General features: G+C 51.0%; 1 protein-coding gene across 1 annotated transcript in view; it reads left to right on the forward strand.

Annotated features, from left to right (window-relative positions):
* LOC116980296 (ATP-binding cassette sub-family G member 1-like) overlaps nucleotides 1-25,332 on the forward strand; it is a 32,453-nt gene extending 7,121 nt beyond the window's left edge. The window contains exons 3-15 of the mRNA XM_033032378.1: nucleotides 4,821-4,938; nucleotides 7,017-7,149; nucleotides 8,748-8,798; nucleotides 10,306-10,451; nucleotides 11,198-11,321; nucleotides 12,721-12,835; nucleotides 14,463-14,611; nucleotides 15,421-15,522; nucleotides 16,868-17,036; nucleotides 20,187-20,287; nucleotides 22,972-23,130; nucleotides 23,503-23,621; nucleotides 24,664-25,332. Coding sequence (XP_032888269.1) covers nucleotides 4,821-4,938; nucleotides 7,017-7,149; nucleotides 8,748-8,798; nucleotides 10,306-10,451; nucleotides 11,198-11,321; nucleotides 12,721-12,835; nucleotides 14,463-14,611; nucleotides 15,421-15,522; nucleotides 16,868-17,036; nucleotides 20,187-20,287; nucleotides 22,972-23,130; nucleotides 23,503-23,621; nucleotides 24,664-24,892 — 1,715 coding nt within the window. The 3' untranslated portion in view covers nucleotides 24,893-25,332. The remainder of the gene's footprint in view (nucleotides 1-4,820; nucleotides 4,939-7,016; nucleotides 7,150-8,747; nucleotides 8,799-10,305; nucleotides 10,452-11,197; nucleotides 11,322-12,720; nucleotides 12,836-14,462; nucleotides 14,612-15,420; nucleotides 15,523-16,867; nucleotides 17,037-20,186; nucleotides 20,288-22,971; nucleotides 23,131-23,502; nucleotides 23,622-24,663) is intronic.
* The last annotated feature ends 146 nt before the right edge of the window (nucleotides 25,333-25,478 follow it).

A 25,478-nucleotide genomic window follows, 5' to 3' on the forward strand; every position in this document is an offset into this window, starting at 1 on the left:
TATTTTGGGAGGAGAGGGGTTTGATGTGGAGGACAAGCGTGTGTGTCTGTGTGTGTGTGTGTGTCTCTCTGTGTGTGTGTCTCTGTGTGTGTGTGTCTCTCTGTGTGTGTGTGTGTGTGTCTGTGTGTCTCTGTGTGTGTGCGTATGTCTCTATAACTGTGTGTGTGTTTCTGTGTGTGTGTGTCTCTCTCTCGGTGTCTGTGTGTGTGTGTGTGTGTGTGTGTGTCTCTGTGTGTGTGTGTATGTCTCTATAACTGTGTGTGTGTTTCTGTGTGTGTGTCTCTCTCTCTCGGTGTCTGTGTGTGTTTACGTGTGTGTTTCTGTGTGTGTGTTTGTGTCTCTGTCAGTATGTGTGTCTGTGTGTGTGTGTGTCTCTCTCTGTCAGTGTCTCTCTCTCTCTGTCAGTGTGTGTGTCTCTTTATGTTTCTGTGTGTGTCTCTGTGTCAGTGTGGAATAGAGATGGGGAGACAGAGAGGGGGAGACAGAGAGAGTCAGACAGAGACACAGGGACCTGCTGTTATGACCAGCAGGATTAATGGAACTGGGTGCCTGCATCTGTGAAACAGTGCACAACACTATTAGCCAGTCTGAAGGTCTCCACCCCAAACATCACCCATTCCTTCTCTCCAGAGATGCTGCCTGTCCCGCTGAGTTACTCCAGCTTTTTGTGTCTATCTTCGGTTTAAACCGGCAGCTGCAGTTCCTTCCTGCACACATCCAGCATGACAGGGGTTGATTCCAGCCCTGTGTTGCGCCCAGCCCTGTATCTGCTTGTCTCTCACGCACACAGGAGTTCCTGCAACACTCTCTCCCATGCTCCTATTTTTATAAATTATTAATACAAATTCCGATTTATTTAAATCCCTAATCTGCTCGTCTTTCAAATTTCTGGAAAATTAACCAGTATCTCTGATGTGTACATAAAATATGTAATGGCGATGGAATATACAATATGAATGATATTTCTTTTGGTGTCATCCTTGCGGTGAAGGTGAGTCGTGGTATTGCACGGATATCTACAAGGCAGGTGGTGTTTGGAGAGTGCTGGAGGAACTCAGTGGGTCGGGCAGCATCTGTGATGATAATAATAATACACCTTATTGTCATTGTATATACATACAACAACGTTTCAATACACAATAGACAATAGGTACATGCCCTTCGAGCCAGCACCGCCTTTCAATGTGATCATGGCTGATCATCCCCAATCAGTACCCCGTTCCTGCCTTCTCCCCATATCCCCGACCCCGCTATTTTTAAGAGCCCTATCTAGCTCTCTCTGGAAAGTATCCAGAGAACCGGCCTCCACCGGCAGAGAATTCCACACTCACCTCAACTCTCTGTGAGAAAAAGTGTTTTCTTGTCTCCGTTCTAAATGGCTTGCCCCTTATTCTTAAACTGTGGCCCCCTGGTTCTGGACTCCCCCAACATCGGGAACATGTTTCCTGCCTCTAGCCCCCCCCCCCCCCCCCCCCCACCCCACAGTCAGTCTGAAGAAGGATCCCGACCCGAGACAGCACCTATCCATGTTCTTGAGTTGCGAGTCTGTGGAATTCTCTGCCTCGGAGGGCGGTGGAGGCAGGTTCCCTGGATGCTTTCAAGAGAGAGCTAGATAGGGCTCTTAAAGATAGCAGAGTCAGGGTATATGGGGTGAAGGCAGGAACAGGGTTACTGATTGTGGATGATTAACCATGATCACATTATTGCTATGACTGCATAGTTGAGAGGGATGATGATTATATTATAAAGGACTGTGCGTGCCATCCCACTGCGTGTGGACTCTTGGCTCAGTGAAGTTCGATGATGTGTTTATCGCAGACCCAGGGAAATAATGCTTGTCCGTCGAGCCCCCCCCATTCTGCTACAAACTGATCCGTGCGGGACAAAATGGGAGATTGAAGAACTGAGTGTTTACAGTTCAGTCTAGTTTATTGTCACGTGTACCGAGGTACAGTGAAAAGCTTTTGTTGCGCGCTAACCAGTCGGCAGAAAGACAATACATGATTACAATCGAGCCGTTTACCATATCATGTACAGATACATGATAAGGGAATAACGTTTAGTGCAAGGTAAAGCCAGCAAAGTCCGATCAAGGATAGTCCGAGGGTCACCAATGAGGTAGATAGTAGTTCAGGACCGCTCTCTGGTTGTGGTAGGATGGTTCAGTTGCCTGATAACAGCTGGGAAGAAACTGTCCCTGAATCTGGAGGTGTGTGTTTTCACACTTCTGTACCTTTTGCCCGATGGGAGAGGGGAGAAGAGGGAGTGGCCGGTGTGCGATTCGTCCTTGATGATGCTGCTGGCCTTGCCGAGGCAGCGTGAGGTGGAGATGGAGTCAATGAAAGGGAGGTCGGTCTGTGTGATGGTCTGGGCTGCGTCCACAATTCGCTGCAATTTCTCGCGGTCTTGGATGGAGCTGTTCCCGAACCAGGCTATTAGCGCGAGTTATTAAACTATGCGCTCTATGTGCGGTGACAGAGAGTCAACACCACTGGGTAGGCTTTGGAGAAGTGGGTCAATGACCTGCAGTGACCTCCAGCTGTCTGCCCCGAGCCAAGAGATTATTGGAGTTGGTATTGGTATTGACTTATTCTTGTCACATGTTCAGTTTATTCTCACGTACACGGAAGTAGGGTGAAAAGCTTTTTTTTTTTTTTTTGCATGCTAGCCAGTGAAAGAAGAGACTATCCATCAAGCCGTCCACAGTCCACAGATGAAGGATACTCACTAGAATTTAGAAGATTGAGGGGGGATCTGATAGAAACATACAAAATCATTAAGGGGTTGGACAGGCTAGATGCAGGAAGATTGTTCCCGATGTTGGGGAAGTCCAGAACAAGGGGTCACAGTTTAAGGATAAGGGAGAAATCTTTTAGGACCGAGATGAGGAAAACATTTTCCACACAGAGAGTGGTGAATCTCTGGAATTCTCTGCCGCAGAAGGTAGTTGAGGCCAGTTCATTGGCTATATTTAAGAGGGAGTTAGATGTGGCCCTTGTGGCTAAAGGGATCAGGGGGTATGGAGAGAAGGCAGGTACAGGATACTGAGTTGGATGATCAGCCATGATCATATTGAATGGCGGTGCAGGCTCGAAGGGCCGAATGGCCTACTCCTGCACCTATTTTCTATGTTTCTATGTTTCTATGATACAAGATTCAGTGCATGGGGCGGCATGGTGGCTCAGCGGTAGAGTTGTTGCCTTACAGTGCCAGAGACCCGGGTTCCATCCAAACGGAGTTAGTACGTTCTCCCCGTGACCCGAGTGGGTTTTTTCCAGTGTCCTCCCACATTCCAAGGACGTACATGTTTGTAGATAAAATTGTAAAAGGAAGTGTGTGTGTGTGTGTGTGTGTGTGTGTGTGTGTGTGTGTGTGTGTGTAGATGTGTGTGTGTGTGTGTAGGTGTGTGTGTGTAGGTGTGTGTAGATGTGTGTGTAGGTGTGTGTAGATGTGTGTGTGTGTGTGTGTGTGTAGGTGTGTGTAGATGTGTGTGTGTGTGTGTGTGTGTAGGTGTGTGTAGATGTGTGTGTGTGTGTGTGTGTGTGTGTGTGTGTGTCTCTCTCTCTCTCTCTCTCTCTCTCTCTCTCTCTCTCTCTCTCTCTCCCGTTGGTCAGCGCGGACTCGGTGGGCCGAAGGGCCCGTTTATTTTAGAGATGCAGCGCAGAAACAGGCCCTTCGGCCCACTGAGTCCACACCGACCAGCGATCCCCGCACACTAACACTATCCTACACACACTGGGGACAATTTACATTTATACCAAGCCAATTAACCTACAAACCTGTACGTCTTTGGAGTGTGGATCTCGGAGAAAACCCACGCTGGTCACGGGGAGAACGTACAAGCTCCGTACAGACAGCACCCGTAGTCAGGATGGAACCATGGAATCTAGCGCTGTAAGACAGCAACCACCGCTACGCCACCGTTCCGCCCGTTTCCGTGCTGTCACTAAAATTAAAACTAAACTAAACCCCAGTAATGAAAAGACTTTGTAATAATACAAATGTCCTTGTGCGTGTTGTGAAGTGTCATTCTCAAGGGGAATTTTTTTTTTTTTCTACTGCGGAAATATTCTCCTTCCTGGAGGGCAGTGGAAGCTTTGACGTTGATCACCTGCGGGCATTTGTGTTGCAAGGGTAGGAACTGCAGATGCGGCCTTAAACTGAGGTTAGACACAAAAAGCTGGAGCAACTGGGCGGGACAGGCGGCATCTCCGGCGTGGAGGAAAGGGCGACGTTTCGGGTCGAGACCCTTCTTCAGACTGAAAGTCACGGGAAAGGGAAACGAGAGATCTAGACGATGATGTAAAAGAACAATGAATGAGAGACATGCAACAAGGGAACGATGATAAAAGAAACACGGGCTGTTTGTTGGGTGAAAGACTAAAGGGCCTGTCCCACCTGGCGATTTGTTTCGGCAACTGCTGGCGTCATATCAGTGTCGCCAAAAGATTTTGAACATTTCAAAATCCAGCCGCGACAAAAGAAAAAACACCGCGTGCCATGCGTCATCACGCCGCGCCGCGCCACGTAATTTTCGGTGACCTGATACGTCAGTCAATGATGCCGGCGGTCGCCGAAAAAAACCTCCAAGTAGGACAGGCCCTTAACCCTAACCAGTCTGAAGAAGGGTCTCGACCCGAAACGTCACCCATTCCTTCTCTCCAGAAATAGATGCTGCCTGTCCCGTTGAGTTAGCCCAGCTTGTTGTGTCTTCCTTCGATATTTTTGTGTTGACTTTGTCACCGGTCGCCCTGTAAATGAATGCAGTGACCGATTTATGTTTAGAAGTTTTCACACTCACTCTCCTTGCTGTCTGGAAGGTTACAAGACTCTGCTGAAGGGCATCTCGGGCAGGTTTAGCAGCGGAGAGCTCATTGCCATCATGGGTCCCTCGGGAGCCGGCAAATCAACGCTGATGAATATTCTGGCTGGCTACAGGTAAGGAGAAACTAGGGCAGCGATCAGCTGAACGTCACAGCTACCGTAATTCCCACAATACACCCGCCCCCCGCCGTTACCAAATCTCGGAGAGGAACAATTTCTCTCCTCCTCTGTGAAATCTCCTCGATTACGCTTGTATCGAAGACGTTCTCCTCCTCCTCCTCTCTCCGAGGAGAGTTCTACACCGCCCGCTCACGGCTCTGCCATTCATTTGCCCCCAATCACCATAAGTTCTTGAAGCTGAATAAGGCCATTCATAGAAACATAGAAACTTAGACAATAGGTGCAGGAGTAGGCCATTCGGCCCTTCGAGCCTGCACCGCCATTCAATATGATCATGGCTGATCATCCAACTCGGTATCCCATCCCTGCCTTCTCTCCATACCCCCTGATCTCTTTAGCCACAAGGGCCACATCTAACTCCCTCTTAAATATAGCCAATGAACTGGCCTCAACTACGTTCTGTGGCAGAGAGTTCCAGAGATTCACCACACTCTGTGGGGAAAAATGTTTTTCTCATCTCGGTCCTAAAAGATTTCCCCCTTATCCTTAAACTGTGACCCCTTGTCCTGGACTTCCCCAACATCGGGAACAATCTTCCTGCATCTAGCCTGTCCAACCCCTTAAGAATTTTGTACGTTTCTATAAGGCCCATCAAGTCTACTCCGCCATTCAATCACGGCTGATCTATCTTTCCCTCTCAACCCCATTCTCCTGCCTTCACCCCATAACCTCTGATACCTTTGCTAATCAAGAACCTACCAGTCTCCACCTTACAAATGTCCACTGACTTGGCCTCCACAGATCCAGCACCCTCTGACTAAAGAAATTCCTCCTCATCTCCTTCCTCCTCTTGCCACCTAGCCCACAGCCAACAATGGACCATTGTGGGCTCCACCTTTCCCTGATCATCCTTACTTTTTTTGCAAATCTTTCATTCATTTGTTCTATATCTCTCTCTATATCACCGTCTCCATCTCTCGTTTCCCTTTCTTCTGACACAGTCCGAAGAAGGGTCCCGTCCCGATATGTCACCTATATCCTATATTCCAGAGATGCTGCCTGACCCGCAGAGTGACTCCAGCCTTTTGTGTCTCTTGGGTGACACCTGTCACTGTTGGTTGGTGGTGATGCCAATGCCGTAGACGCCAAGTTCGGCAGTGGCCACACCAACAGGCACAATAGACAATGGTGCAGAAGTAGGCCATTCGGCCCTTCGAGCCAGCACGGCATTCAATGTGGTCATAGCTGATCATCCCGAATCAGTACCCCGTTCCGGCACAGTAGAGTGAACCTCACCATTTCTCTTCACATTTACCTGCAGCAGTTTAGTTTAGTTTAGAGATACAGCGCGGAAAGGGGCCCTTCGGCCCGCCGAGTCCGTGCCGACCACTGATCCCCGCACACTAACACTGTCCTACAAACACTGTGGACAATCTACAACCATACCAAGCCAATTGACCTTCAAACCTGCACGTCTTTGGAGTGTGGGAGGAAACCGGAGATCGCGGGGAAAACCCACGCAGGTCACGGGGAGAACGTGCAAACTCCGTACAGACAGCACCCGTAGTCAGAGAGTGAACCAGGGTCCCTGGTGCTGTGAGGCAGAGAATTCCACAGACTCACCACTCTCTGTGAGGAAAAAGTGTTTCCTCATCTCCGTTCTAACTGGCTTACTCCTTATTCTTAAACTGTGGCCCCTGGTTCTGGACTCCCCCAACATCGGGAACACGTTTCTTGCCTCTGGTGTGTCCAAACCCTTGACAATCTTATATGTTTCAATGAGATCCCCTCTCATCCTTCTAAACTCCAGAGTGTACAAGCCCAGCTGCTTCATTCTCTCGGCATATGACAGTCCCGCCATCCCGGGAATTAACCTTGTAAACCTACGCTGCACTCCCTCAATAGCAAGAATGTCCTTCCTCAAATTATCACTAAACTAAACCACACTAAACAGTGTTTCTGACATTTTCTGGTTATATCTGGCAGTATTATTGGAAGTCCATTTGTTAATAATCCTTTAATGTCGGGTTGAGATACTGATCATGCCTTGTTCTTTGTGATCCTTCGTACAGAGAGACGGGAATGAAAGGCCAGATCTTGATCAATGGGCGTCCTCGCGAGCTCCGATCCTTCCGCAAGGTCTCCTGCTACATCATGCAAGATGACATGTTGCTCCCCCACCTTACCGTCCAAGAGGCCATGATGGTAGGTCAATGCCGTCGCCACCCTGTACCACTGCAACATGTTGCATGCGCCTGGCTCCACTCACTTGAGACCACATCTCAGGAGCACCTTCATAAACTCATACAGCATGGATTTAAGGTATCGCTCTGTTTGGAGATAGCACGGACTTCGATTGATTCAGCATGGAAGCAGGCCCTTCGGCTCAACTTGCCCAACATGTTCCATCTACACTAGTCCCACCTGCCTGCCTTTGGCCCACATCCCTCTCAACCTTTCCCCATCCATATATATCTGAATGTTTCATAAACGTTGCGATAGTACCTGCCTCAATAGACAATAGTCAATAGGTGCAGGAGTAGGCCATTCGGCCCTTCGAGCCAACACCGCCATTCAATGTGATCATGGCTGATCATCCCCAATCAGTACCCCATTCCTGCCTTCTCCCCATATCCCCTGACTCCTATATTTTTAAGAGCCCTATCTAGCTCACTCTTGAAAGCATCCAGAGAACCTGCCTCCACCGCCCTCTGAGGCAGAGAATTCCACAGACTCACCACTCTCTGTGAGAAAAAGTGTTTCCTCGTCTCCGTTCTAAATGGCTTACTCCTTATTCTTAAACTGTGGCCCCTGGTTCTGGACTCCCACAACATCGGGAACATGTTTCCTGCCTCTAGCGTGTCCAAGCCTTTAACAATCTTATATGTTTCAATGAGATATCCTCTCATGCTTCTAAACTCCAGAGTGTACAAGCCCAGCTGCTCCATTCTCTCAGCATATGACAGTCCCGCCATCCCGGGAATTAACCTTGTAAATCTACGCTGCACTCCCTCAATAGCAAGAATGTCTTTCCTCAAATTAGGGGACCAAAACTGCACACAATACTCCAGGTGTGGTCTCACCAGGGCTCTGTACAACTGCAGAAAGACCTCTTTGCTCCTATATTCGATTCCTCTTGTTATAAAGGCCAACATGCCATTCGTTTTCTAAACTCCAGGTGTACAAACTCCAGCTACTCTCAGCATATGACAGTCCCGCCATCCTGGGAATTAACCTTGTAAACCTACCTCAACTACCTTCTCCAACAGCTCCTTCCATACACTCGCCACCCTCTGTATAAAAATAGGTTACCCTTCAGATTCCTAGTAAATCTTTCACCCCCCTCACCTTAAACCTATGTCCTCTGGTTCTCGATTCCCCGACGCTGGGCAAAATACTCTGTGCATTTACCCGATCGATTCCTCTCATGAGCTTATACACGCAGACTGGATAGCACGCAACAAAAAAGCTTTTCATTGTATCTTGGTACACGTGACAATGAACTAAAGTCAACCATACTGACATTCCCCCCTGAAAGTTCCCCCCTCAATCTTCTAAATTCTAGCGTGTACAAGCCGAGTCTATCCAGTCTTTCTTCATATGAAAGTCCTGACATCCCAGGAATCAGTCTGGTGAACCTTCTCTGTACTTCCTCTATGGCAAGAATGTCTTTCCTCCGATTTGGAGACCAAAACTGTACGCAATACTCCAGGTGTGGTCTCACCAAGACCCTGTACAACTGCAGTAGAACCTCCCTGCTCCTATACTCAACTTGTGGTGACTTGGTCTTCGTTACGTTTCAGGTGTCGGCAAACCTGAAGCTCCAGGAGAAAGATGAAGGCCGGAGGGAAATGGTGAGGCCCATCTCGAACTTGGACCCAGCTCCTCCTGACCCAAAGATGGACACAAAAAGCTGGAGTAACTCAGCGGGGCAGGCGGCATCTCTGGAGAGAAGGAATGGGTGTGGCGTTTCGACCCGAAACGTCACACCCATTCCTTCTCTCCAGAGACGCTGCCTGCCCCGCTGAGTTACTCCAGCTTTTTGTGTCTATCTTCGGTTTAAACCAGCATCTGCAGTTCTTTCCTTACACATTCCTCCTGATGCCATCTCCCTTCCCAATATAACGACCGCCCTACACAATGGCTGCATGTCGAGTGGATAGTTCGCCTGGTCCAGAGGGCAGGCAACTTGGGTTCATCAAACACTGGTCCAACCACCAATAAGCAAAAGGATCTGCCGATCATAGGGTGTCACGGTGGCGCAGTGGGTAGAGTTGCTGCCTCACAGCGCCAGAGACCCTGGTTCGATCCTGACTACGGGCGCTGTCTGTACGGAGTTTGTTCGTTCTCCCCGTGACCTGCGTGGGTTTTCTCCGGGTGCTCCGGTTTCCTCCCACACTCCAAAGACGTACAGATTTGTAGGTTAATTGGCTCCGGTAAAATTGTAAATTGTCCCTAGTGTGTAGGATAGTGCTGGTGTACGGGGTGATCGCTGGTCGGCGCGGACTCAGTGGGCCGAAGGGCCTGTTTCCGCGCTGTATCTCTAATGTCTAAAGTCATCCCAGAGATTACAGGTCAAAACTGCTCAGCTTTCCCTTGTGGAACAATCCCTTCATCCGGAGTATCAGCCCCTTGCAGGCACAAGGAACTGCAGATGCTGGTACACAAAAAGAGACAAAGTGCTGGAGTAACTTAGCGTGTCAGGCAGCATCTGTGGAGAACGTGGGTAGGTGACATTTTCGGTCGGGAACCTTCTTCAGACTGATTGTGGTTGAAGCGAGTGTCACCAAACTTCTGAATTCTCTGGGGTGGAACCCTCTCCAAGCTCACCATTTGACCTGCTTTTACAAAATGTTAAATGGTCAGCTCGACATAGTTTGCAAAACCTACACCAAACCTAAACCAATTAGGAGCAGACGAGGGCATTCGATCCAATTTGTGATCCCAGCTACCAAGACAGATGTGTACAGCAATTAGTTCTTCCCCCGCACTATTAAGGCATGAAGAATAGTCTTCACCCTACTATAGTTACCCAACCAGATGCAACTACATTAAAGGTAGCTCTTTCTTCCCAAAAGCCCTTTCTGGCTTAAGTCCTCCCTCCACCACCTCCAGTTTAAATTCCATTTGGAATATTTTGGACGACCAAGAACCAAGAACAAGGGGAGAAAGCTGGAAGAGAGGAAGGGCAGGCAATATCTCACCTGTAGGGGGCGCCTCAAGTCTACTCCGCCATTCGAACATGGCTGATCTATCTCTCCCTCCGAACCCCATTTTCCCGCCTTCTCCCCATCACGCCTGACACCCGTACTAATCACTTGTGAAGTTGTAAATCTCATAGCCTCTTTGACCTCTGTGCAGGTGAAGGAGATTCTCACCGCTCTGGGACTGCTGGAGTGTGCGAACGTCCGCACGGGAAGCCTGTCTGGAGGCCAACGCAAGCGTCTGGCCATTGCCCTCGAGCTGGTGAACAACCCCCCCGTCATGTTTTTCGACGAGCCGACCAGGTAGGTTTTGCTCAGCCTCGGCGCAGAGGGTAAAGCAGAGACCCCCCCACCCCCCCACCGGTTCGATCCCGACCTCAGGTGCTGTCTGCGTGGAGTTTGCACATTTGTACAGTGTGGGAAAACAGTCCCTTCGGCCCAACTTGCCCATGCTGACCACACACATTAGCGACGCAGTGGCGCTGGTTTCCGACGGGAACGGTGACGGACGCACCACACATCTCCGTCCTCCAGTTCCTGCCGACTTCCGCCGCTGGAAGTCTAGGATTTAGGTGTGTGTGTGTTTTATCATCATTCCTTACAATGCTCACAATTCAGACTGAAGAAGAGACTCGACCCGAAACATCATCCATTCCTTCTCTCCAGAGAAGCTGCCGGTCCCGCTGAGTTCCTCCAGCTTTTTGTGTCCATCTTCAAATGACGTCACGCGCTCCAGACGGCCGTGCGGAGGCATGATGACCGTCGTACGTCAGTCACTTCCGGCCTGTCGCGTAAATGACGGCCCAAGTGGGACTGGCCCTTAAGGCTGTGACCTCTAGTCCTAGACTCTCCCACTAGTGAAAACATCCTCTCCACATCCACTCTATCCAAGCCTTTCACTATTCTGTCCGTTTCAATGAGGTTCCCCCCCCCCCCCCCATTCTTCTAAACTCCAGCGAGCACAGGCCCAGTGCCAACAAAAGCTCATCACAGGTCAACCTACTCATTGGCGAGGACCAATTTCAGCTTCTGTGTGTGCTTGGTTGCAGTGGGCTGGACAGTTCCTCATGTTACCAGGTTCTGTCACAGATGAAGTCCCTGGCACAAGGTGGACGGACCGTGATCTGCACCATCCACCAACCCAGCGCCAAGCTGTTCGAGCTGTTCGACAAGGTAAGGCACAACACTGTTTCTCCTTCCGCTGGCCTTGCCCCAAGCGACGGGCTGCTCCCTGCAGTTCACGACCGCCCCTCGCCTCCTGTCGGACAGTCCCGCCCCCCCCCCCCCCGTAGGTAGCGAAGCTGATGGGGGGATTCTATCTCTCTCTGTCTGGAGGGACCCTGCTGACAGAACAGAGTGAGACAGCACCAGGGCGCAGAGGCCCAGCGGTAGAGTTACTACCTCACAGTGCCAGAGACCCATGTTCGATCCTGACTATAGATGACAATAGACAACATGTACAGGAGTAGGCCATTCAGCCCTTCAAGCCAGCACCGCTATTCAATTTGGTTATGGCTGATCATCCCCAATCAGTACCCCGTTCTTGCCTCCTCTCCATATCCTCTGACTCCGCTATCTTTAAGAGCCCCATCTAGCTCTCTCTTGAAAGTATCCAGAGAACCGGCCTCCACCACCCTCTTAGGCAGAGAATTCCTCAGACTCACCACTCTCTGTGAGAAAAAATGTTTCCTCGTCTCCGTTCTAAATGGCTTACCCCTTATTCTTAAACTGTGGCCCAACATCGGGAACATGTTTCCTGCCTCTAGCGTGTCCAAACCCTTAAAAATCTTATATGTTTCAGTAAGATCCCCTCATCCTTCTAAATTCCAGAGTGTACAAGCCCAGCCACTCCATTCTCTCAGCATATGACAGTCCCGCCATCCCGGGAATTAACCTGGTGAACCTACGCTGCACTCCCTCAATAGCAAGAATAGTTCTCTGGATGCTTTCAAGAGAGAGCTAGGTAGGGCTCTTAAAAATAGAGGAGTCGGGGGATGTGGGGAGAAGGCAGGAACGGGGTACTGAATGGCTCGAAGGGCTGAATAGCCTACTCCTGCACCTATTGTCTATTGATTGTGGATGATCAGCCATGATCACAGTGAATGGCGGTGCTGGCTCGAAGGGCCGAATGGCCTACTCCTGCACCTGCTGTCTATTGTCTATGTATCTGTGAGCAATTGAATAAAAATGCCAAATACAAAATTCAAATTCAAAGTTCAAATTCAGATTTACTCGTCCCATGCACCATAAGGTGCAGTCAAATGTCATTTACCATGCAGCGTTACAATTAAAAAAGGACACAACACACAACATAATTCAACGCAGCCATCCACCGCAGCATTCTTCACTGTGGTGGAAGGTAATACAGTTCCAAGACAGTCCTCCTCCTCCTGCTCCCTTGTTCACCCGAGGTCGGGGTCCTGAGCCTCCGTAGTCGCTGCTATGTACGGCCCGATGTTCAAGCCCCCTTGTTAAGGAAGAAAAAGAGAAGAAAGAAGGGAGGGTGATCGGGGGGGGGGGGGGCGAAGGAAATTGCCTTTAACTCGAATGTTGTCCCTTTCTTTCTACCCAGCTGTATGTCCTGAGCCAGGGACAGTGCATTTACCGTGGAAACGTCTGCAGCCTGGTCCCTTATCTCAAGGAGATTGGTCTACACTGTCCCACCTACCACAATCCTGCTGACTTCAGTGAGATCTCGCGCGGTGAACGGCCTGCGGTTATAAAGCAACGCAAGGGTCTTATAGAAACATATAAAATTATAAAAAGGACTGGACAAGCTAGATGCAGGAAAAATGTTCCCCATGTTCCCGTTCTAAATGGCCCACCCCTTTTTCTTAAACTGTGGCCCCTGGTTCTGGATTCCCCCCAATGTTCCCAATGTCCGGAACCAGGGGCCACAGTCTTAGAATAAAGGGGAGGCCATTTAATATTGAGGTGAGAACAAACTTTTTCACCCAGAGAGTTGTGAATTTGTGGAATTCCCTGCCACAGAGGGCAGTGGAGGCCAAATCACTGGATGGATTTAAGAGAGAGTTAGCTAGAGCTCTAGGGGCTAGTGGAGTCAAGGGATATGGGGAGAAGGCAGGCACGGGTTATTGATTGGGGATGATCAGCCATGATCACAATGAATGGCGGTGCTGGCTCGAAGGGCCGAATGGCCTCCTCCTGCACCTATTTTTTAAAATGTTTCTATGTTTAATGTGCATCAGAGAGGGAAGGTGCAGACTGAATTCAATGGCGCCTGCTGCAATGCAGCGGTCCCTCTGGGCTGCACTGGTGCGTGCTGCAACACAGCAATGGACAATAGGTGCAGGAGTAGGCCACTCGGCCCTTCGAGCCAGCAACGCCATTCAATGTGATCATGGCTGATCATCCCCAATCCGCACCCCGTTCCTGCACTCCATGGCTGCTTTGGCTAGGGACTAGTAGAACGTCCCTTGTAGCTGGGGACCAGAGGGCAAGGAGCACCGGGTCCGTAGAGCGGGGAGGGGGGGGGGGGGAGCGGCTCAGCTGTCAGCCACCGGAGGACTGGTGACGGGATCTAGGGAGTGGGCAGGGCAGAAGATGTCCTGGTTGGGTTGCTGCTCCTGGGCCTGGTCAAGCTGGCCATCCGCGAGTCACCGCGCCAGGCGGAAGAGGGCTCTGCCCGAGCCGGATGCTTGCCCCTTTCCCGGGGTTACGTCCGCGCCCGGCTGGTGATAGAGAGGGACATGGTGACGAGTGTTTTATATAGGGCTCTTAAAGATGCCTCCGAGGCCGGGTCTCTGGATGCTTTCAAGAGAGAGCTAGATAGGGCTCTTAAAGATAGCGGAGTCAGGGGATATGGGGAGAAGGCAGGAACGGGGTACTGATTGGGGATGATCAGCCATGATTACATTGAATGGCGGTGCTGGCTCGAAGGGCCGAGTGGCCTACTCCTGCACCTATTGTCTATTGTGTTACCACAGTTTTGTTGTTGTTTTTTTTTGTATCGTGATCATAATTAAATAAATTATTTTTGATACACAAAAAATTAAAAGATGGCTACTTTGGCGCATTGGCACAGTGGTAGAGTTGCTGCCTCAGAGACCCTGGTTTGATCCTGACCTCGGTTACTGTATGCAGGAAGTTCGTACATTCTCCCCGTAAATTGTAAATTGTCCCTCGTGTGAGTAGGATAGTGCTAGCGTACGAGGCAGAGTGGGGGGGGGGGGGGAGGGGGGCACGGTCTCGGTGGGCCGAAGGGCTTGTTTCTGTTTCTGCGATGTGTCTCTGAAGTCCGGAGGCTTAATCGGTCGGGCGCGATGGGCTGACGCTTCGTGCTTGCTCCCGCAGTGATGGAGATCGCGTCCGGGGAGCACGGGGAGCAGAACCCCAGGCTGGTGACAGCGGTGCAGGAAGGAAAGTGCGACGCCGACTGCAAGGACCGAGCGAGCGAGGACAAGGATCTGAGTCCCATGCCCTGGCACCGACCGTCCATCGAGGTAGGTCCACCCCCCTTCCCATCCTCCCCTCCCTCCCTGCCCACTCCACCCCCCCATCAACCCCTCCCCACTCCCCCCCGGCCCACCCCCTCACCTTCCCCCTCCCCCTCCCCCTCCCTCCCACCTTCCCCCTCCGCTCCAACCCCCCATCAACCCCGCGGACCCGATGGGCCGAAGTGCCTGTTTCCGCGCTGTATCTCTAAACTAAAAAAAAACATGTGGGTTTTTCTCCAAGATCTTCGGTTTCCTCCCAGACGCGCAGGTATGTAGGTTAATTGGCTTGGTAATTGTAAAAATTGTCCCTGGTGTGTGTGTGTGTGTAGGATAGTGTTAATACGTGGGGATCGCTGGTCGGCGCGGACCCGGTGGGCCGAAGGGCCTGTTTCCGCGCTGTATCTCTAGACTAAACTACTATCACGATCCATGACGTGGCCCGTGACTGATCCCAGGATTGGCCAGAGTATCTTCTCAGAGCGATACTCTCTTTTTTTTTTATTTATTTATTTTTTTATTTTTTTATTTTTTTATTTTAAGGCAACTAATTTGTCGCCACATGTTCGCCGGTGGTTGCCGCAAAAAGTCGTCGTGTCTTTCTGGTCGCCGCTAAATTTTCAACACGTTGAAAAATCTTCGGCGAAAGTAGTGGGCTTGACGCCAATGAGCGTAGCTTGACTTCTCCTGACGTGGGCTGTCGCCAGGGTGACGCGGGTTGCCGCCGGTTTTTCGGCAACCTGCTACGACCATGACGGTCACCGGCAAAAATGGTCAAGTGGGACAGGACCCCAAGTCTCATCTTTTGTCTTTTCTAGGACCCGTCGCCGTCGGAAGGCTGCCACAGCTTCTCGGCCAGCTGCCTGACCCAATTCTGCATTCTCTTCAAAAGGACCTTCCTCAGCATCATGAGAGACTCGGTAATGGCGGCGGCAATGGCGGCATCCACTCACCGTTCAACGCGGCGTCACATAGCACGGAAACTGTCTGTGGTCCAAGTTATCCATGCCAATAGACAATAGAAGCAGGAGTAGGCCACTCGGCCCTTTGAGCCAGCACCAACATTCAATGTGATCATGGCTGATCATCTACAATCAGTACCCCGTTCCTGCCTTCTCCCCATATCCCCTGACTCTGCTATCTTTAAGAGGCCTATCTAGCTCTCACTTGAAAGCATCCAGAGAACCGGCAGAGAATTCCACAGACTCACAACTCTCTGTGAGAAAAAGTGTTTCCTCGTCTCCGTTCTAAATGGCTTACCCCTTATTCTTAAACTGTGGCCCCTGGTTCTGGACTCCCCCAACATCGGGAACATGTTTCCTGCCTCTAGCGTGTCCAAACCCTTAATAATCTTATGTGTTTCAATAAGATCCACTCTCATCCTTCTAAATTCCAGAGTGTACAAGCCCAGCTGCTCCATTCTCTCTGCATATAACAGAACCGCCATCCCGGGAATTAACCTTGTAAACCTACGCTGCCGACAAAGATGCCCCATTCACGTTGGTTCCACCTGCCCGCGTTTGGCCCTTATCCCCCTAAACCTTTGCATGCACTTGTTCAAATGTCTCTTAAATGTTGTTAGAGCCATAAAGCATGGCCCACGCCGACTAACATGCCCCATCTGCACAGGTCCCACCTGCCCCTGTTTGGCCCATATCCCTGTAAACCTTTCCTACCTATGTACCCATCTAAACACCTTTTTAAATGTTGTTATAATATCTTATAGAAACTTATAAAAGGACTGGACAAGCTTGATGCAGGAAACATTTCCCCAATGTTGGGCGAGTCCAGAACCAGGAGCCACAGTCTAAGAATAAAGGGGAGGCCATTTAAAACTGAGATGAGAAAAAACGTTTTCACCCAGAGAGTTGTCAATTTGTGGAATTCCCTGCCACAGAGGGCAGTGGAGGCCAATTCACTGGATGAATTTAAAAGAGAGTTAGAGCTCTATGGGGCTAGCGGAATCAAGGGATATGGGGAGAAGGCAGGCACGGGTTACTGAGTGTGTATGATTCGCCATGATCACAAAGGAAGAGGCGGAGACAGTGGGCTTTGGGAGAGCTGGGAAGGGGAGGGGAAGGAGTGAGAAAGCAAGGATTACCTGAAATTGGAGAAGTCCATGTTCATACCGCTGGGGTGTAAACTACCCGTAGTCGGGATCGAACCGGGTCTCTGGCGCTGTAAGGCAGCAACCCCACCGCTGCGCCCCAAATCCCTTCAGCTCCTTCACTACAAGCACCAGAATGGTTTGTGTTGTGTGTTTAGGTGCTGACTCACCTGCGCATCATCTCACACCTTGGCATCGGCCTGTTGATCGGTCTCCTCTACCTGGGCATCGGCAACGAGGCCAAGAAAGTGCTGAGCAACTCAGGATTCCTCTTCTTCTCCATGCTCTTCCTGATGTTCGCTGCCCTCATGCCCACTGTCCTCACCTGTAAGTATCGCCGCGCACACACACACACGCGCCTCGAACAGCCCGTGTAGACGCTGGTTTACACTGAAGATAGACACAACATGCCGCGGTAACTCAGCGGGTCAGGCAGCATCTCTGGAGAAAAGGAATCGAGTCAAGTCAAGTCACTTTTATTTCTATAGCACATTTAAAAAACAACTCTCGTTGGCCAAAGTGCTTTACATTGGTGGAGGTACTACCGTTATACAACAGTGGTTCATAGATGAAGTACATACATCACTACATACATATAGCCCTCGTTCAGAGGACGTCAAGAAAGGCTTGAGAGTCAAGATGAGTTTTTTTAGTGGGCGGTCACGGTGGTGCAGCGGCAGAGTTGCTGCCTTACAGCGAATGCAGCGCCGGAGACGCGAGTTCGATCCCGACTACGGGCGCTGTCTGTGCGGAGTTTGCACGTTCTCCCCGTGACCTGCGTGGGTTTTCTCCGAGAGCTTCGGTTTCCTCCCACACTCCAAAGACGTACGGGTTTGTAGGTTAATTGGCTTGGTATAAATGTAAACTGTCCCCAGTGTGTGTAGGATAGTGTTAATATTCGGGGATCGCTGGTTGGCGCGGACCTGGTGGGCCGAAGGGCCTGTTTCCGCGCTGTATCTCTAAACTAAACTAAATATGATGTTTTGGGTTGAGACACATTTTTGGTTTAGTTTAGTTTAGAGATGCAGCGTGGAAACAGGCCCTTCGGCCTACCGAGTCCGCTCCGACCAGCGATCCCCGCACACTAACACTACCCTACACACATATAGGAACAATTTACAATTTTGCCAAGGCAATTAGCCTACAAACCTGTATGTCTTTGGAGGAGACCGGAACTCCCGGAGAAAACCCACGCAGGTTACGGGGAGAACGTACTGACAACGGCCGTAGTCGGGATCGAACCCGGCTCTCTGGCGCTGTAAGGCAGCAACTCTACCGCTGCACCACCGTGTCCTGCCTTACTTCAGACTAAGAGTTTGGGAAGAGGGAAAATAGAGGTAGGAAAAGGTATGGAACAAATCAGAGTCGGCGCCGATGACCAAGGAAAGGTGGAGCCCACAATGGTCCATTGTTGGCTGTGGAAGAGGTGATAGCGAAGGGATACGAACAGTGAAACTAGCAGGATGACCAGGGTGGGGGAGGAACAGAGAGAGAGAGAGAGAGAGAGGGAATGCAAGGGTTAATTGATATTGGAGAAATCAATATTCATACCGCTGGGTTGTAAGTTGCCCAAGTTAATAGTTTCACTATTCGTATCTGACTTGTTCTGGACCTTTTCATACCTCTAGTTTCCCTGTCCCCTGACTCTCAGTCTGAAGAAGGGTCTCGACCCGAAACGTCACCTATCCATGCTCTCCAGAGATGCTGCCTGACCCGCTGAGTTACTCCAGCACTTTGTGTCTACCCCCTGGTTATATGGTGATGTTAGATTAGCCACGTGCTGCTGGTGATTATTTAGTTCAGTTTTGGCACAACTTGGAAACAGGCCCTTCGGCCCATCGAGTCCACACTGACCATCGATCACAGTTATCACACATTTGCATCCACTCCCTACACACTAGGGGCGATTTACAGAGGGCCGATTAACCTACAAACCCACATGTCTTTGGGATGTGGGAGGAACCCGAAGTCGCCCATTGGAAACTGTGCAGTCACAGGGAGAACGTACAAACTCCGCACACGGGCAGTAGCCGAGATCGGAATCGAACCTGGGCCTCTGGTGTTGTGAGTCAGCGGTGTTGTCTACCAGCTGTCCTAAAGGGGCTGTCCCACTTGGGTGACCTAATCCGCGAGTTCTGGCGAGTTTGCCCTCGACTCGTACTTGCAGCATGGTCGACACGAGGTCCTAGGAGGTCTTCGTAACTCTCCTTCATCCTCGAGAGCGGTCCCCGCGTACTCGGGGCCTCAGCTAGGTCGCGGAGCATTTTTCAATAGGTTACAAAATGCCCGCGAGTAAAAAAAGGTCGCCAAGGAAAAAATCGATACTTTTTTTTACTCGTAGGTTTAGTCGAAGTAGGTCGTAGTAGTTCGGCATGTTAGTCGTAGGTAGTCGAGGGTAGTCGTAGATAGTCTTCATCATAGTGGAAGGGAGGTCGAAGGAGGTCGTCTTTTTTTTCAAACTCTTCTAAACTCGCCAGTTAGGTTGCCGCAGTGGGACAGCCCCTTAAGATTGATTGGAGCGATCTTGGCTTATGTGCGACCTCAGGGTCATCTCATCTCCCCGAAGGCTGTCGAACTCTTTGTCACGGAAGGCTGTGGAGGCCAAGTCAATGGATATTTTTAAGGCATAGATAGATTCTTGATTAGCACGGGTGTCAGGAGTTATGGGGAGAAGGCAGGAGAATGGGGTTAGGAGGGAGAGATAGATTGATCCACATTATACTACATCTGCCCAAGTCACCCTGCAGCCTCATAGCATCCTCCTCACAGCTCACACTGCCACCCAGCTTTGTGTCATCCACAAACTTGGAGATATCACATTTAATTCCTTTTTCTAAATCATTAATATATAATTGTAAATAACTGGGGTCCCAGCACTGAGACTTTAGATTAATAGCTATTTGATTAGTCAGGGGTGATGGGGAGAAGACAGGAAACATCGAAAATAGGTGCAGGAGTAGGCCATTCGGCCCTTCGAGCCTGCACCGCTATTCAATATGATTATGGCTGATCATCCAACTCTGTATGGGGCTAGGATTTTTTTTAGTTTAGTTTAGAGATACAGAACGGAAACAGGCCCTTCGGCCCACTGGGTCCGCGCCGACCAGCGATCCCCGCACACTAACACTATCCTGCACCCACTAGGGACAGTTTTTACATTTACCAAGCCAATTAACCTACAAACCTGTACGTCTTTGGAGTGTGGGAGGAAACCGAAGATCTCGGAGAAAACCCACGCAGGTCACGGGGAGAACGTGCAAACTCCGTACAGACAGCACCCGTAGTCGGGATCGAACCCAGGTCTCCGGCGCCGCTTTCGCTGTAAGGCAGCGACTCTACCGCTGCACAAACCGCGACCGGGAGAGATAGATCAGCCATGATTGAATGGCGGAGTGGACTCGATGGGCCGAATGGCCTAATTCTGCTCCTGGAACGTGGAAACTTATGGGGCTTGTTCTGTCTCTTTCCTCCTTGCAGTTCCGCTGGAGATGGGAGTGTTTCTGCGGGAACACCTGAACTACTGGTACAGCCTGAAGGCCTACTACATGGCAAAGACAATGGCCGACATTCCCTTCCAGGTACGGCAACCTGAAAGAACTGCAGATGCTGGTAAAATCGAAGGGAGACACAAAATGCTGGAGACACTCAGCGGGTGAGGCATCATCTATGGAGAGAAGGAATGGGCGCCGTTTCGGGTCGAGACCTGCTGAGTTTCTCCAGCATTTTGTGTCTAACTGCAACCTGATGTTAATTTTGTAGAAGTTTAGAGATATAGCACGAAAACAGGCCCTTCGGCCCCACTGAGTCCGCACCGACCAGCGATCCCCGCACACTAACACTATCCTACACATACAAGGGGTAATTTACACGTACACCAAGATTCAGATTCAGATTCAATTTTAATTGTCATTGTCAGTGTACAGTACAGAGACAACAAAATGCATTTAGCATCTCCCTGGAAGAGCGACATAGCAAATTATTTGAATAAATAATAATAAGTGTCCGGGGGGGGGGGGGGGGGTGATTGGCAGTCACCGAGGTACGTTGTTGAGTAGAGTGACAGCCGCCGGGAAGAAGCTGTTCCTGGACCTGCTGGTCCGGCAACGGAGAGACCTGTAGCGCCTCCCGGATGGTAGGAGGGTAAACAGTCCATGGTTGGGGTGAGAGCAGTCCTTGGCGATGCTGAGCGCCCTCCGCAGACAACGCTTGCTTTGGACAGACTCAATGGAGGGGAGCGAGGAACCGGTGATGCGTTGGGCAATTTTCACCACCCTCTGCAGTGCCTTCCGGTCGGAGACAGAGCAGTTGCCATACCATACTGTGATGCAGTTGGTAAGGATGCTCTCGATGGTGCAGCGGTAGAAGTTCACCAGGATCTGAGGAGACAGATGGACCTTCTTCAGTCTCCTCAGGAAGAAGAGACGCTGGTGAGCCTTCTTGATCAGAGTTGAGGTATTGTGGGTCCAAGAGAGGTCATCGGACATGTTGACTCCCAGGAACCTGAAGCTAGAAACACGTTCCACCTCCGTCCCGTTAATGTGGATGGGGGTGTGCGTGCCGCCCCTGGACTTCCTGAAGTCTACAATGAGCTCCTTGGTCTTCTTGGAGTTAAGGGCCAGGTTGTTGTCAGCGCACCATGCTGCTAAGTGCTGGACCTCCTCCCTGTAGGCCGACTCATCGTTGTTGCTGATGAGGCCAATCACCGTTGTATCATCTGCATACTTGATGATGGTGTTAGTACCATGTACAGGTGTGCAGTCATAGGTGAAGAGGGAGTAGAGGAGGGGGCTCAGCACACAGCCCTGTGGAACGCCGGTGTTCAGGGTGAGGGTTGAAGAGGTGTGCTTGTCTAACCTAACAGACTGGGGTCTGTTGGTTAGAAAGTCCAGTATCCAGTTGCAGAGGGAGGGGTCGATGCCCAGGTTACCGAGTTTGGTGATCAGTTTTGATGGTATAATGGTGTTGAATGCTGAGCTGTGGTCGATGAACAGCATTCTTACGTAAGTGTCTCTGTTGTCGAGGTGGGAGAGGGCGGAGTGAAGTGTCGTTGAGATGGCATCCTCCGTACTCCTGTTCTTGCGGTAGGCAAACTGATAGGGATCCAGTGTGGGGGGTAGGCAGCTTTTGAGGTGTGCCAGGACCAGCCTCTCGAAGCACTTGGTGATGATGGGGGTAAGTGCAACTGGGCGGAAGTCGTTGAGGCTTGCCGCAGTGGAGTGTTTTGGCACTGGCACGATGGAGGTGGTTTTAAGGCACGTGGGGACAACTGCTTGGGCAAGTGACAGGTTGAAGATGTCAGTCCAGACGTCTGTCAGCTGCGCAGCACAGGCCCTGAGCACGCGCCCGGGGATGCCGTCAGGGCCAGCAGCTTTACGTGCATTAGTCCTACTCAGTGCCACGTATACGTCGTAGGGGGTGAGTGTGAGGGGTTGGTGATCGGCAGGTAGCACAGCCTTGATGGCTGTCTCTAGATTGTCCCTGTCGAAGCGGCCATAGAAGTGATTAAGCTCCTCAAGGAAGGAGGCGTCGCTGGATGTGGGGGTGGTGTTGGAGGGTCTGTAGTCCGTGATGGCCTGGATGCCTTGCCACATGCGTCGGGGGTCGGAGTTGTTGTTGAAGTGCTCCTCAATCCTGAGCTTATGGCAGTGCTTGGCCTTCTTGATGCCCCTCTTCAGGTTAGCCCTGGATGAACTGTAGGCTCGAGCATCGCCTGACCTGAAAGCGGTGTCCCGTGCTTTCAGCAGTAGCCTGACCTCGCTGTTCATCCATGGCTTCTGATTCGGGAATATGGTCACCCGTTTGAGGGAGGTGACACTATTGATGGTGGAGTTTATAAAGTCCAGAACAGAGGATGTGTAGGAATCAATGTCCGTGTGGGAGTCAAGGGTGGCCTGGGCTGCAAACGCCTTCCAGTCAGTATTTCCAAAACACTGCTGAAGTGTGAAGTCCGCTTCCTCTGACCAGATTAACCTACAAACCTGCACGTCTTTGGAGTGTGGGAGGAAACCGAAGATCTCGCAGAAAACCCACGCGGGTCACGGGGAGAATGCGCAAACTCCGCACAGACAGCACCCGAAGTCGGGATCAAACCCGGGTCTCCGGCGCTGCATTCGCGGTGAGGCGGCAACTCTACCGCTGCGCCACCGTGTTCCCAACGGCAAAAGGGTCCCTGAATTAGCAGAGGAATAACACAACCGCAGCGCTGATGTACTCCTCTGCTCCAAAAATGTTTCATGTTCTGGCCCGTTGTGTGTGTGCGCAGGTGATGTTCCCCGTGGCGTACTGCAGCATCGTCTACTGGATGACCGCTCAGCCCTGTGACGCTCTCCGATTCATTCTCTTTGCGGCCCTGGGCACAATGACATCCCTCGTGGCCCAGTCCCTGGGCCTCCTGATAGGGGCAGCCTCCACATCTCTTCAGGTCAGTGGTCAAAGACTGATCTTGCATCGTCAACCCTCTTTCCCTCCCCCTCCTACCCCCTCTACCCCCCCCCCTCTACCCCCCCCTCTACCCCCCCCTCTACCCCCCCCTCTACCCCCCCCTCTACTCCCACCCCCTCTACCCCTACTTCCCCCCTCTACCCCACCCCCCGCATCCCTCTACCCCTGCCTCTACCCCCCCCCCCCTGTCCCCCCCCCCCCCTGTCCCCCCCCCCTCCCTCTCTCCCACCCTCACTCTTTGTCATCTACCCATCTTCTAGCCACTCATAGCCACTAAATCTATCCCTGCCTCCCCCCTGTCTCTTCCCCTTTCTCCTTCAGGCTGCATTAACCCTTTACTTGCCGTCCGCAGGTGGCCACGTTTGTGGGACCGGTGACGGCCATCCCAGTGTTACTCTTCTCTGGATTCTTTGTCAGTTTTGACACCATCCCCAAATACCTTCAGTGGATGTCCTACATGTCGTATGTCAGGTAGATGCAAGCACCCGAACATCGCGGGACTTTCCCCAATAACAGGAGCTGCCACGCACAGAGTCGCTTGCCCAGAGTAGGGGGATTGTGAACCAGAAGGCATAGAAACATAGAAAATCGGGGCAGGAGTGGGCCATTCGGCCCCTCGAGCCAGCACCGCCATTCAATATGATCATGGCTGATCATCCAGAATCAGTACCCCCCATTCCTGCTTTCTCCCCATATCCCTCGATTCCGTTAGTCCTAAGAGCTAAATCTAACTCTCTCTTGAAAACATCCAGTGAATTGGCTTCCACTGCCTTCTGTGGCAGAGAATCCCACAGATTCACAACTCTCTGGGTGAAAAGGTTTTCCCTCCTCTCAGTCCAAAATGGCCGACCCCTTACTCTTAACCTGTGACCCCTGGTTCTGGACTCCCCCCAACATGGGGAACATTTTTCCTGCATCTAGCCTGTCCAATCCCTGAAGAGTTTTCTATGTTTCTATACGAAACCCTCTCATCCTTCTAAATTCAATTTCTAAAGGACATGAGTTTAATGTGAGGGGACAGAGAAAGATTTAATAGGAACCCGAGGGGCAACTTTTTCACACTTAGGGTGGTGGCTGTATGGTATGAGCTGCTGGAGGAGGTAGTTGAGGAAAAATTGAGAGACATTTGGTCAGAAGGAACTACAGATGCTGGTTTAAACCGAAGATAGACACACAAAGCTGGAATAACAGCAGGTCAGACAGCATCTCTGGAGAGAAGGAAGTGGCGTTTCAGTCTGAAGAAGGGTCTCGACCCAAAACATCACCCATTCCTTTTCTCCAGAGATGCTGCATGACCCGCATGTATCAATGAGATTCCCTCTCATCCTTCTAAACTCCAGAGTTGGGACCATTTTTCAAGGAATAGGCGACTTCCTCAGACTCGCGAGACAAGATTACTGCAGTCTTGGCCGTTGTGTCCGGCACGGAAGGTTGTGGGCCGAAGGGCCTGTCGCCGTGCTGTTCCAGGCTCCGCGCTCCGCGAGTGATTGACCGCGTTGTGTCTCCCGCGCAGGTACGGTTTTGAAGGCGTCATCCTGTCCATCTACGGGCTGGACCGCGAGGACCTCCACTGCGAGGAGGACGCCACCTGTCACTTCCAGAAGTCGAAGGCCATTTTGAAAGAGCTCGACGTGGAGCACGCCAAACTTTACCTCGATTTTATCGTCCTCGGCATCTTCTTCGTCTCCCTCCGCATCATCGCCTACTTCGTTCTGAGGTACAAGATCCGAGCCGAGAGGTAATAAAACAAAGAAGAAAAAAATCGTCCGTCCGACTTCACGGGCAGAAAACAGGCGAATCCGCTTGGCTCACTGCCGTGACTGTTGACCTCAGGACTGAACTTTGCCCTCAGGATCAAATGGTGCAAAAAAACAAAAAAAAAACTTGAGTGTGGGACTTGGCTACTTGTTCACCCTCCGCCATCACCCACAAGACATCATCACCCTGCTGGAAGACAACCCCTTCCCCAAATGTTTTCACGTGCCAAATATTATCGTCTCAAGACGGGCTCCGCCAATGCTCTCCTCCGTTTCGTTCAGGCCATCCAACTTCCTGGGGTGATATCGCCATGTTAAACGGCAGACCATCTTGTCCCTACTGCTGTATAGTCAGGGGAAGTTTAGTATTCATGGGAACAGTCGCTGGTGGGGGGGTCAGATAAGGTGGGTGGAGAGCAGGAAAATTGGATTATCAGGATTAGACAATAGACAATAGGTGCAGGAGTAGGCCATTCGGCCCTTCGAGCCAGCACCGCCGTTCAATGTGATCATGGCTGATCATCCCCAATCAGTACCCCGTTCCTGCCTTTTCCCCATATCCCCTGACTCC

Source organism: Amblyraja radiata, chromosome 14 (genome assembly GCF_010909765.2).
Source record: "Amblyraja radiata isolate CabotCenter1 chromosome 14, sAmbRad1.1.pri, whole genome shotgun sequence".
Lineage (NCBI taxonomy): Eukaryota > Metazoa > Chordata > Chondrichthyes > Rajiformes > Rajidae > Amblyraja > Amblyraja radiata.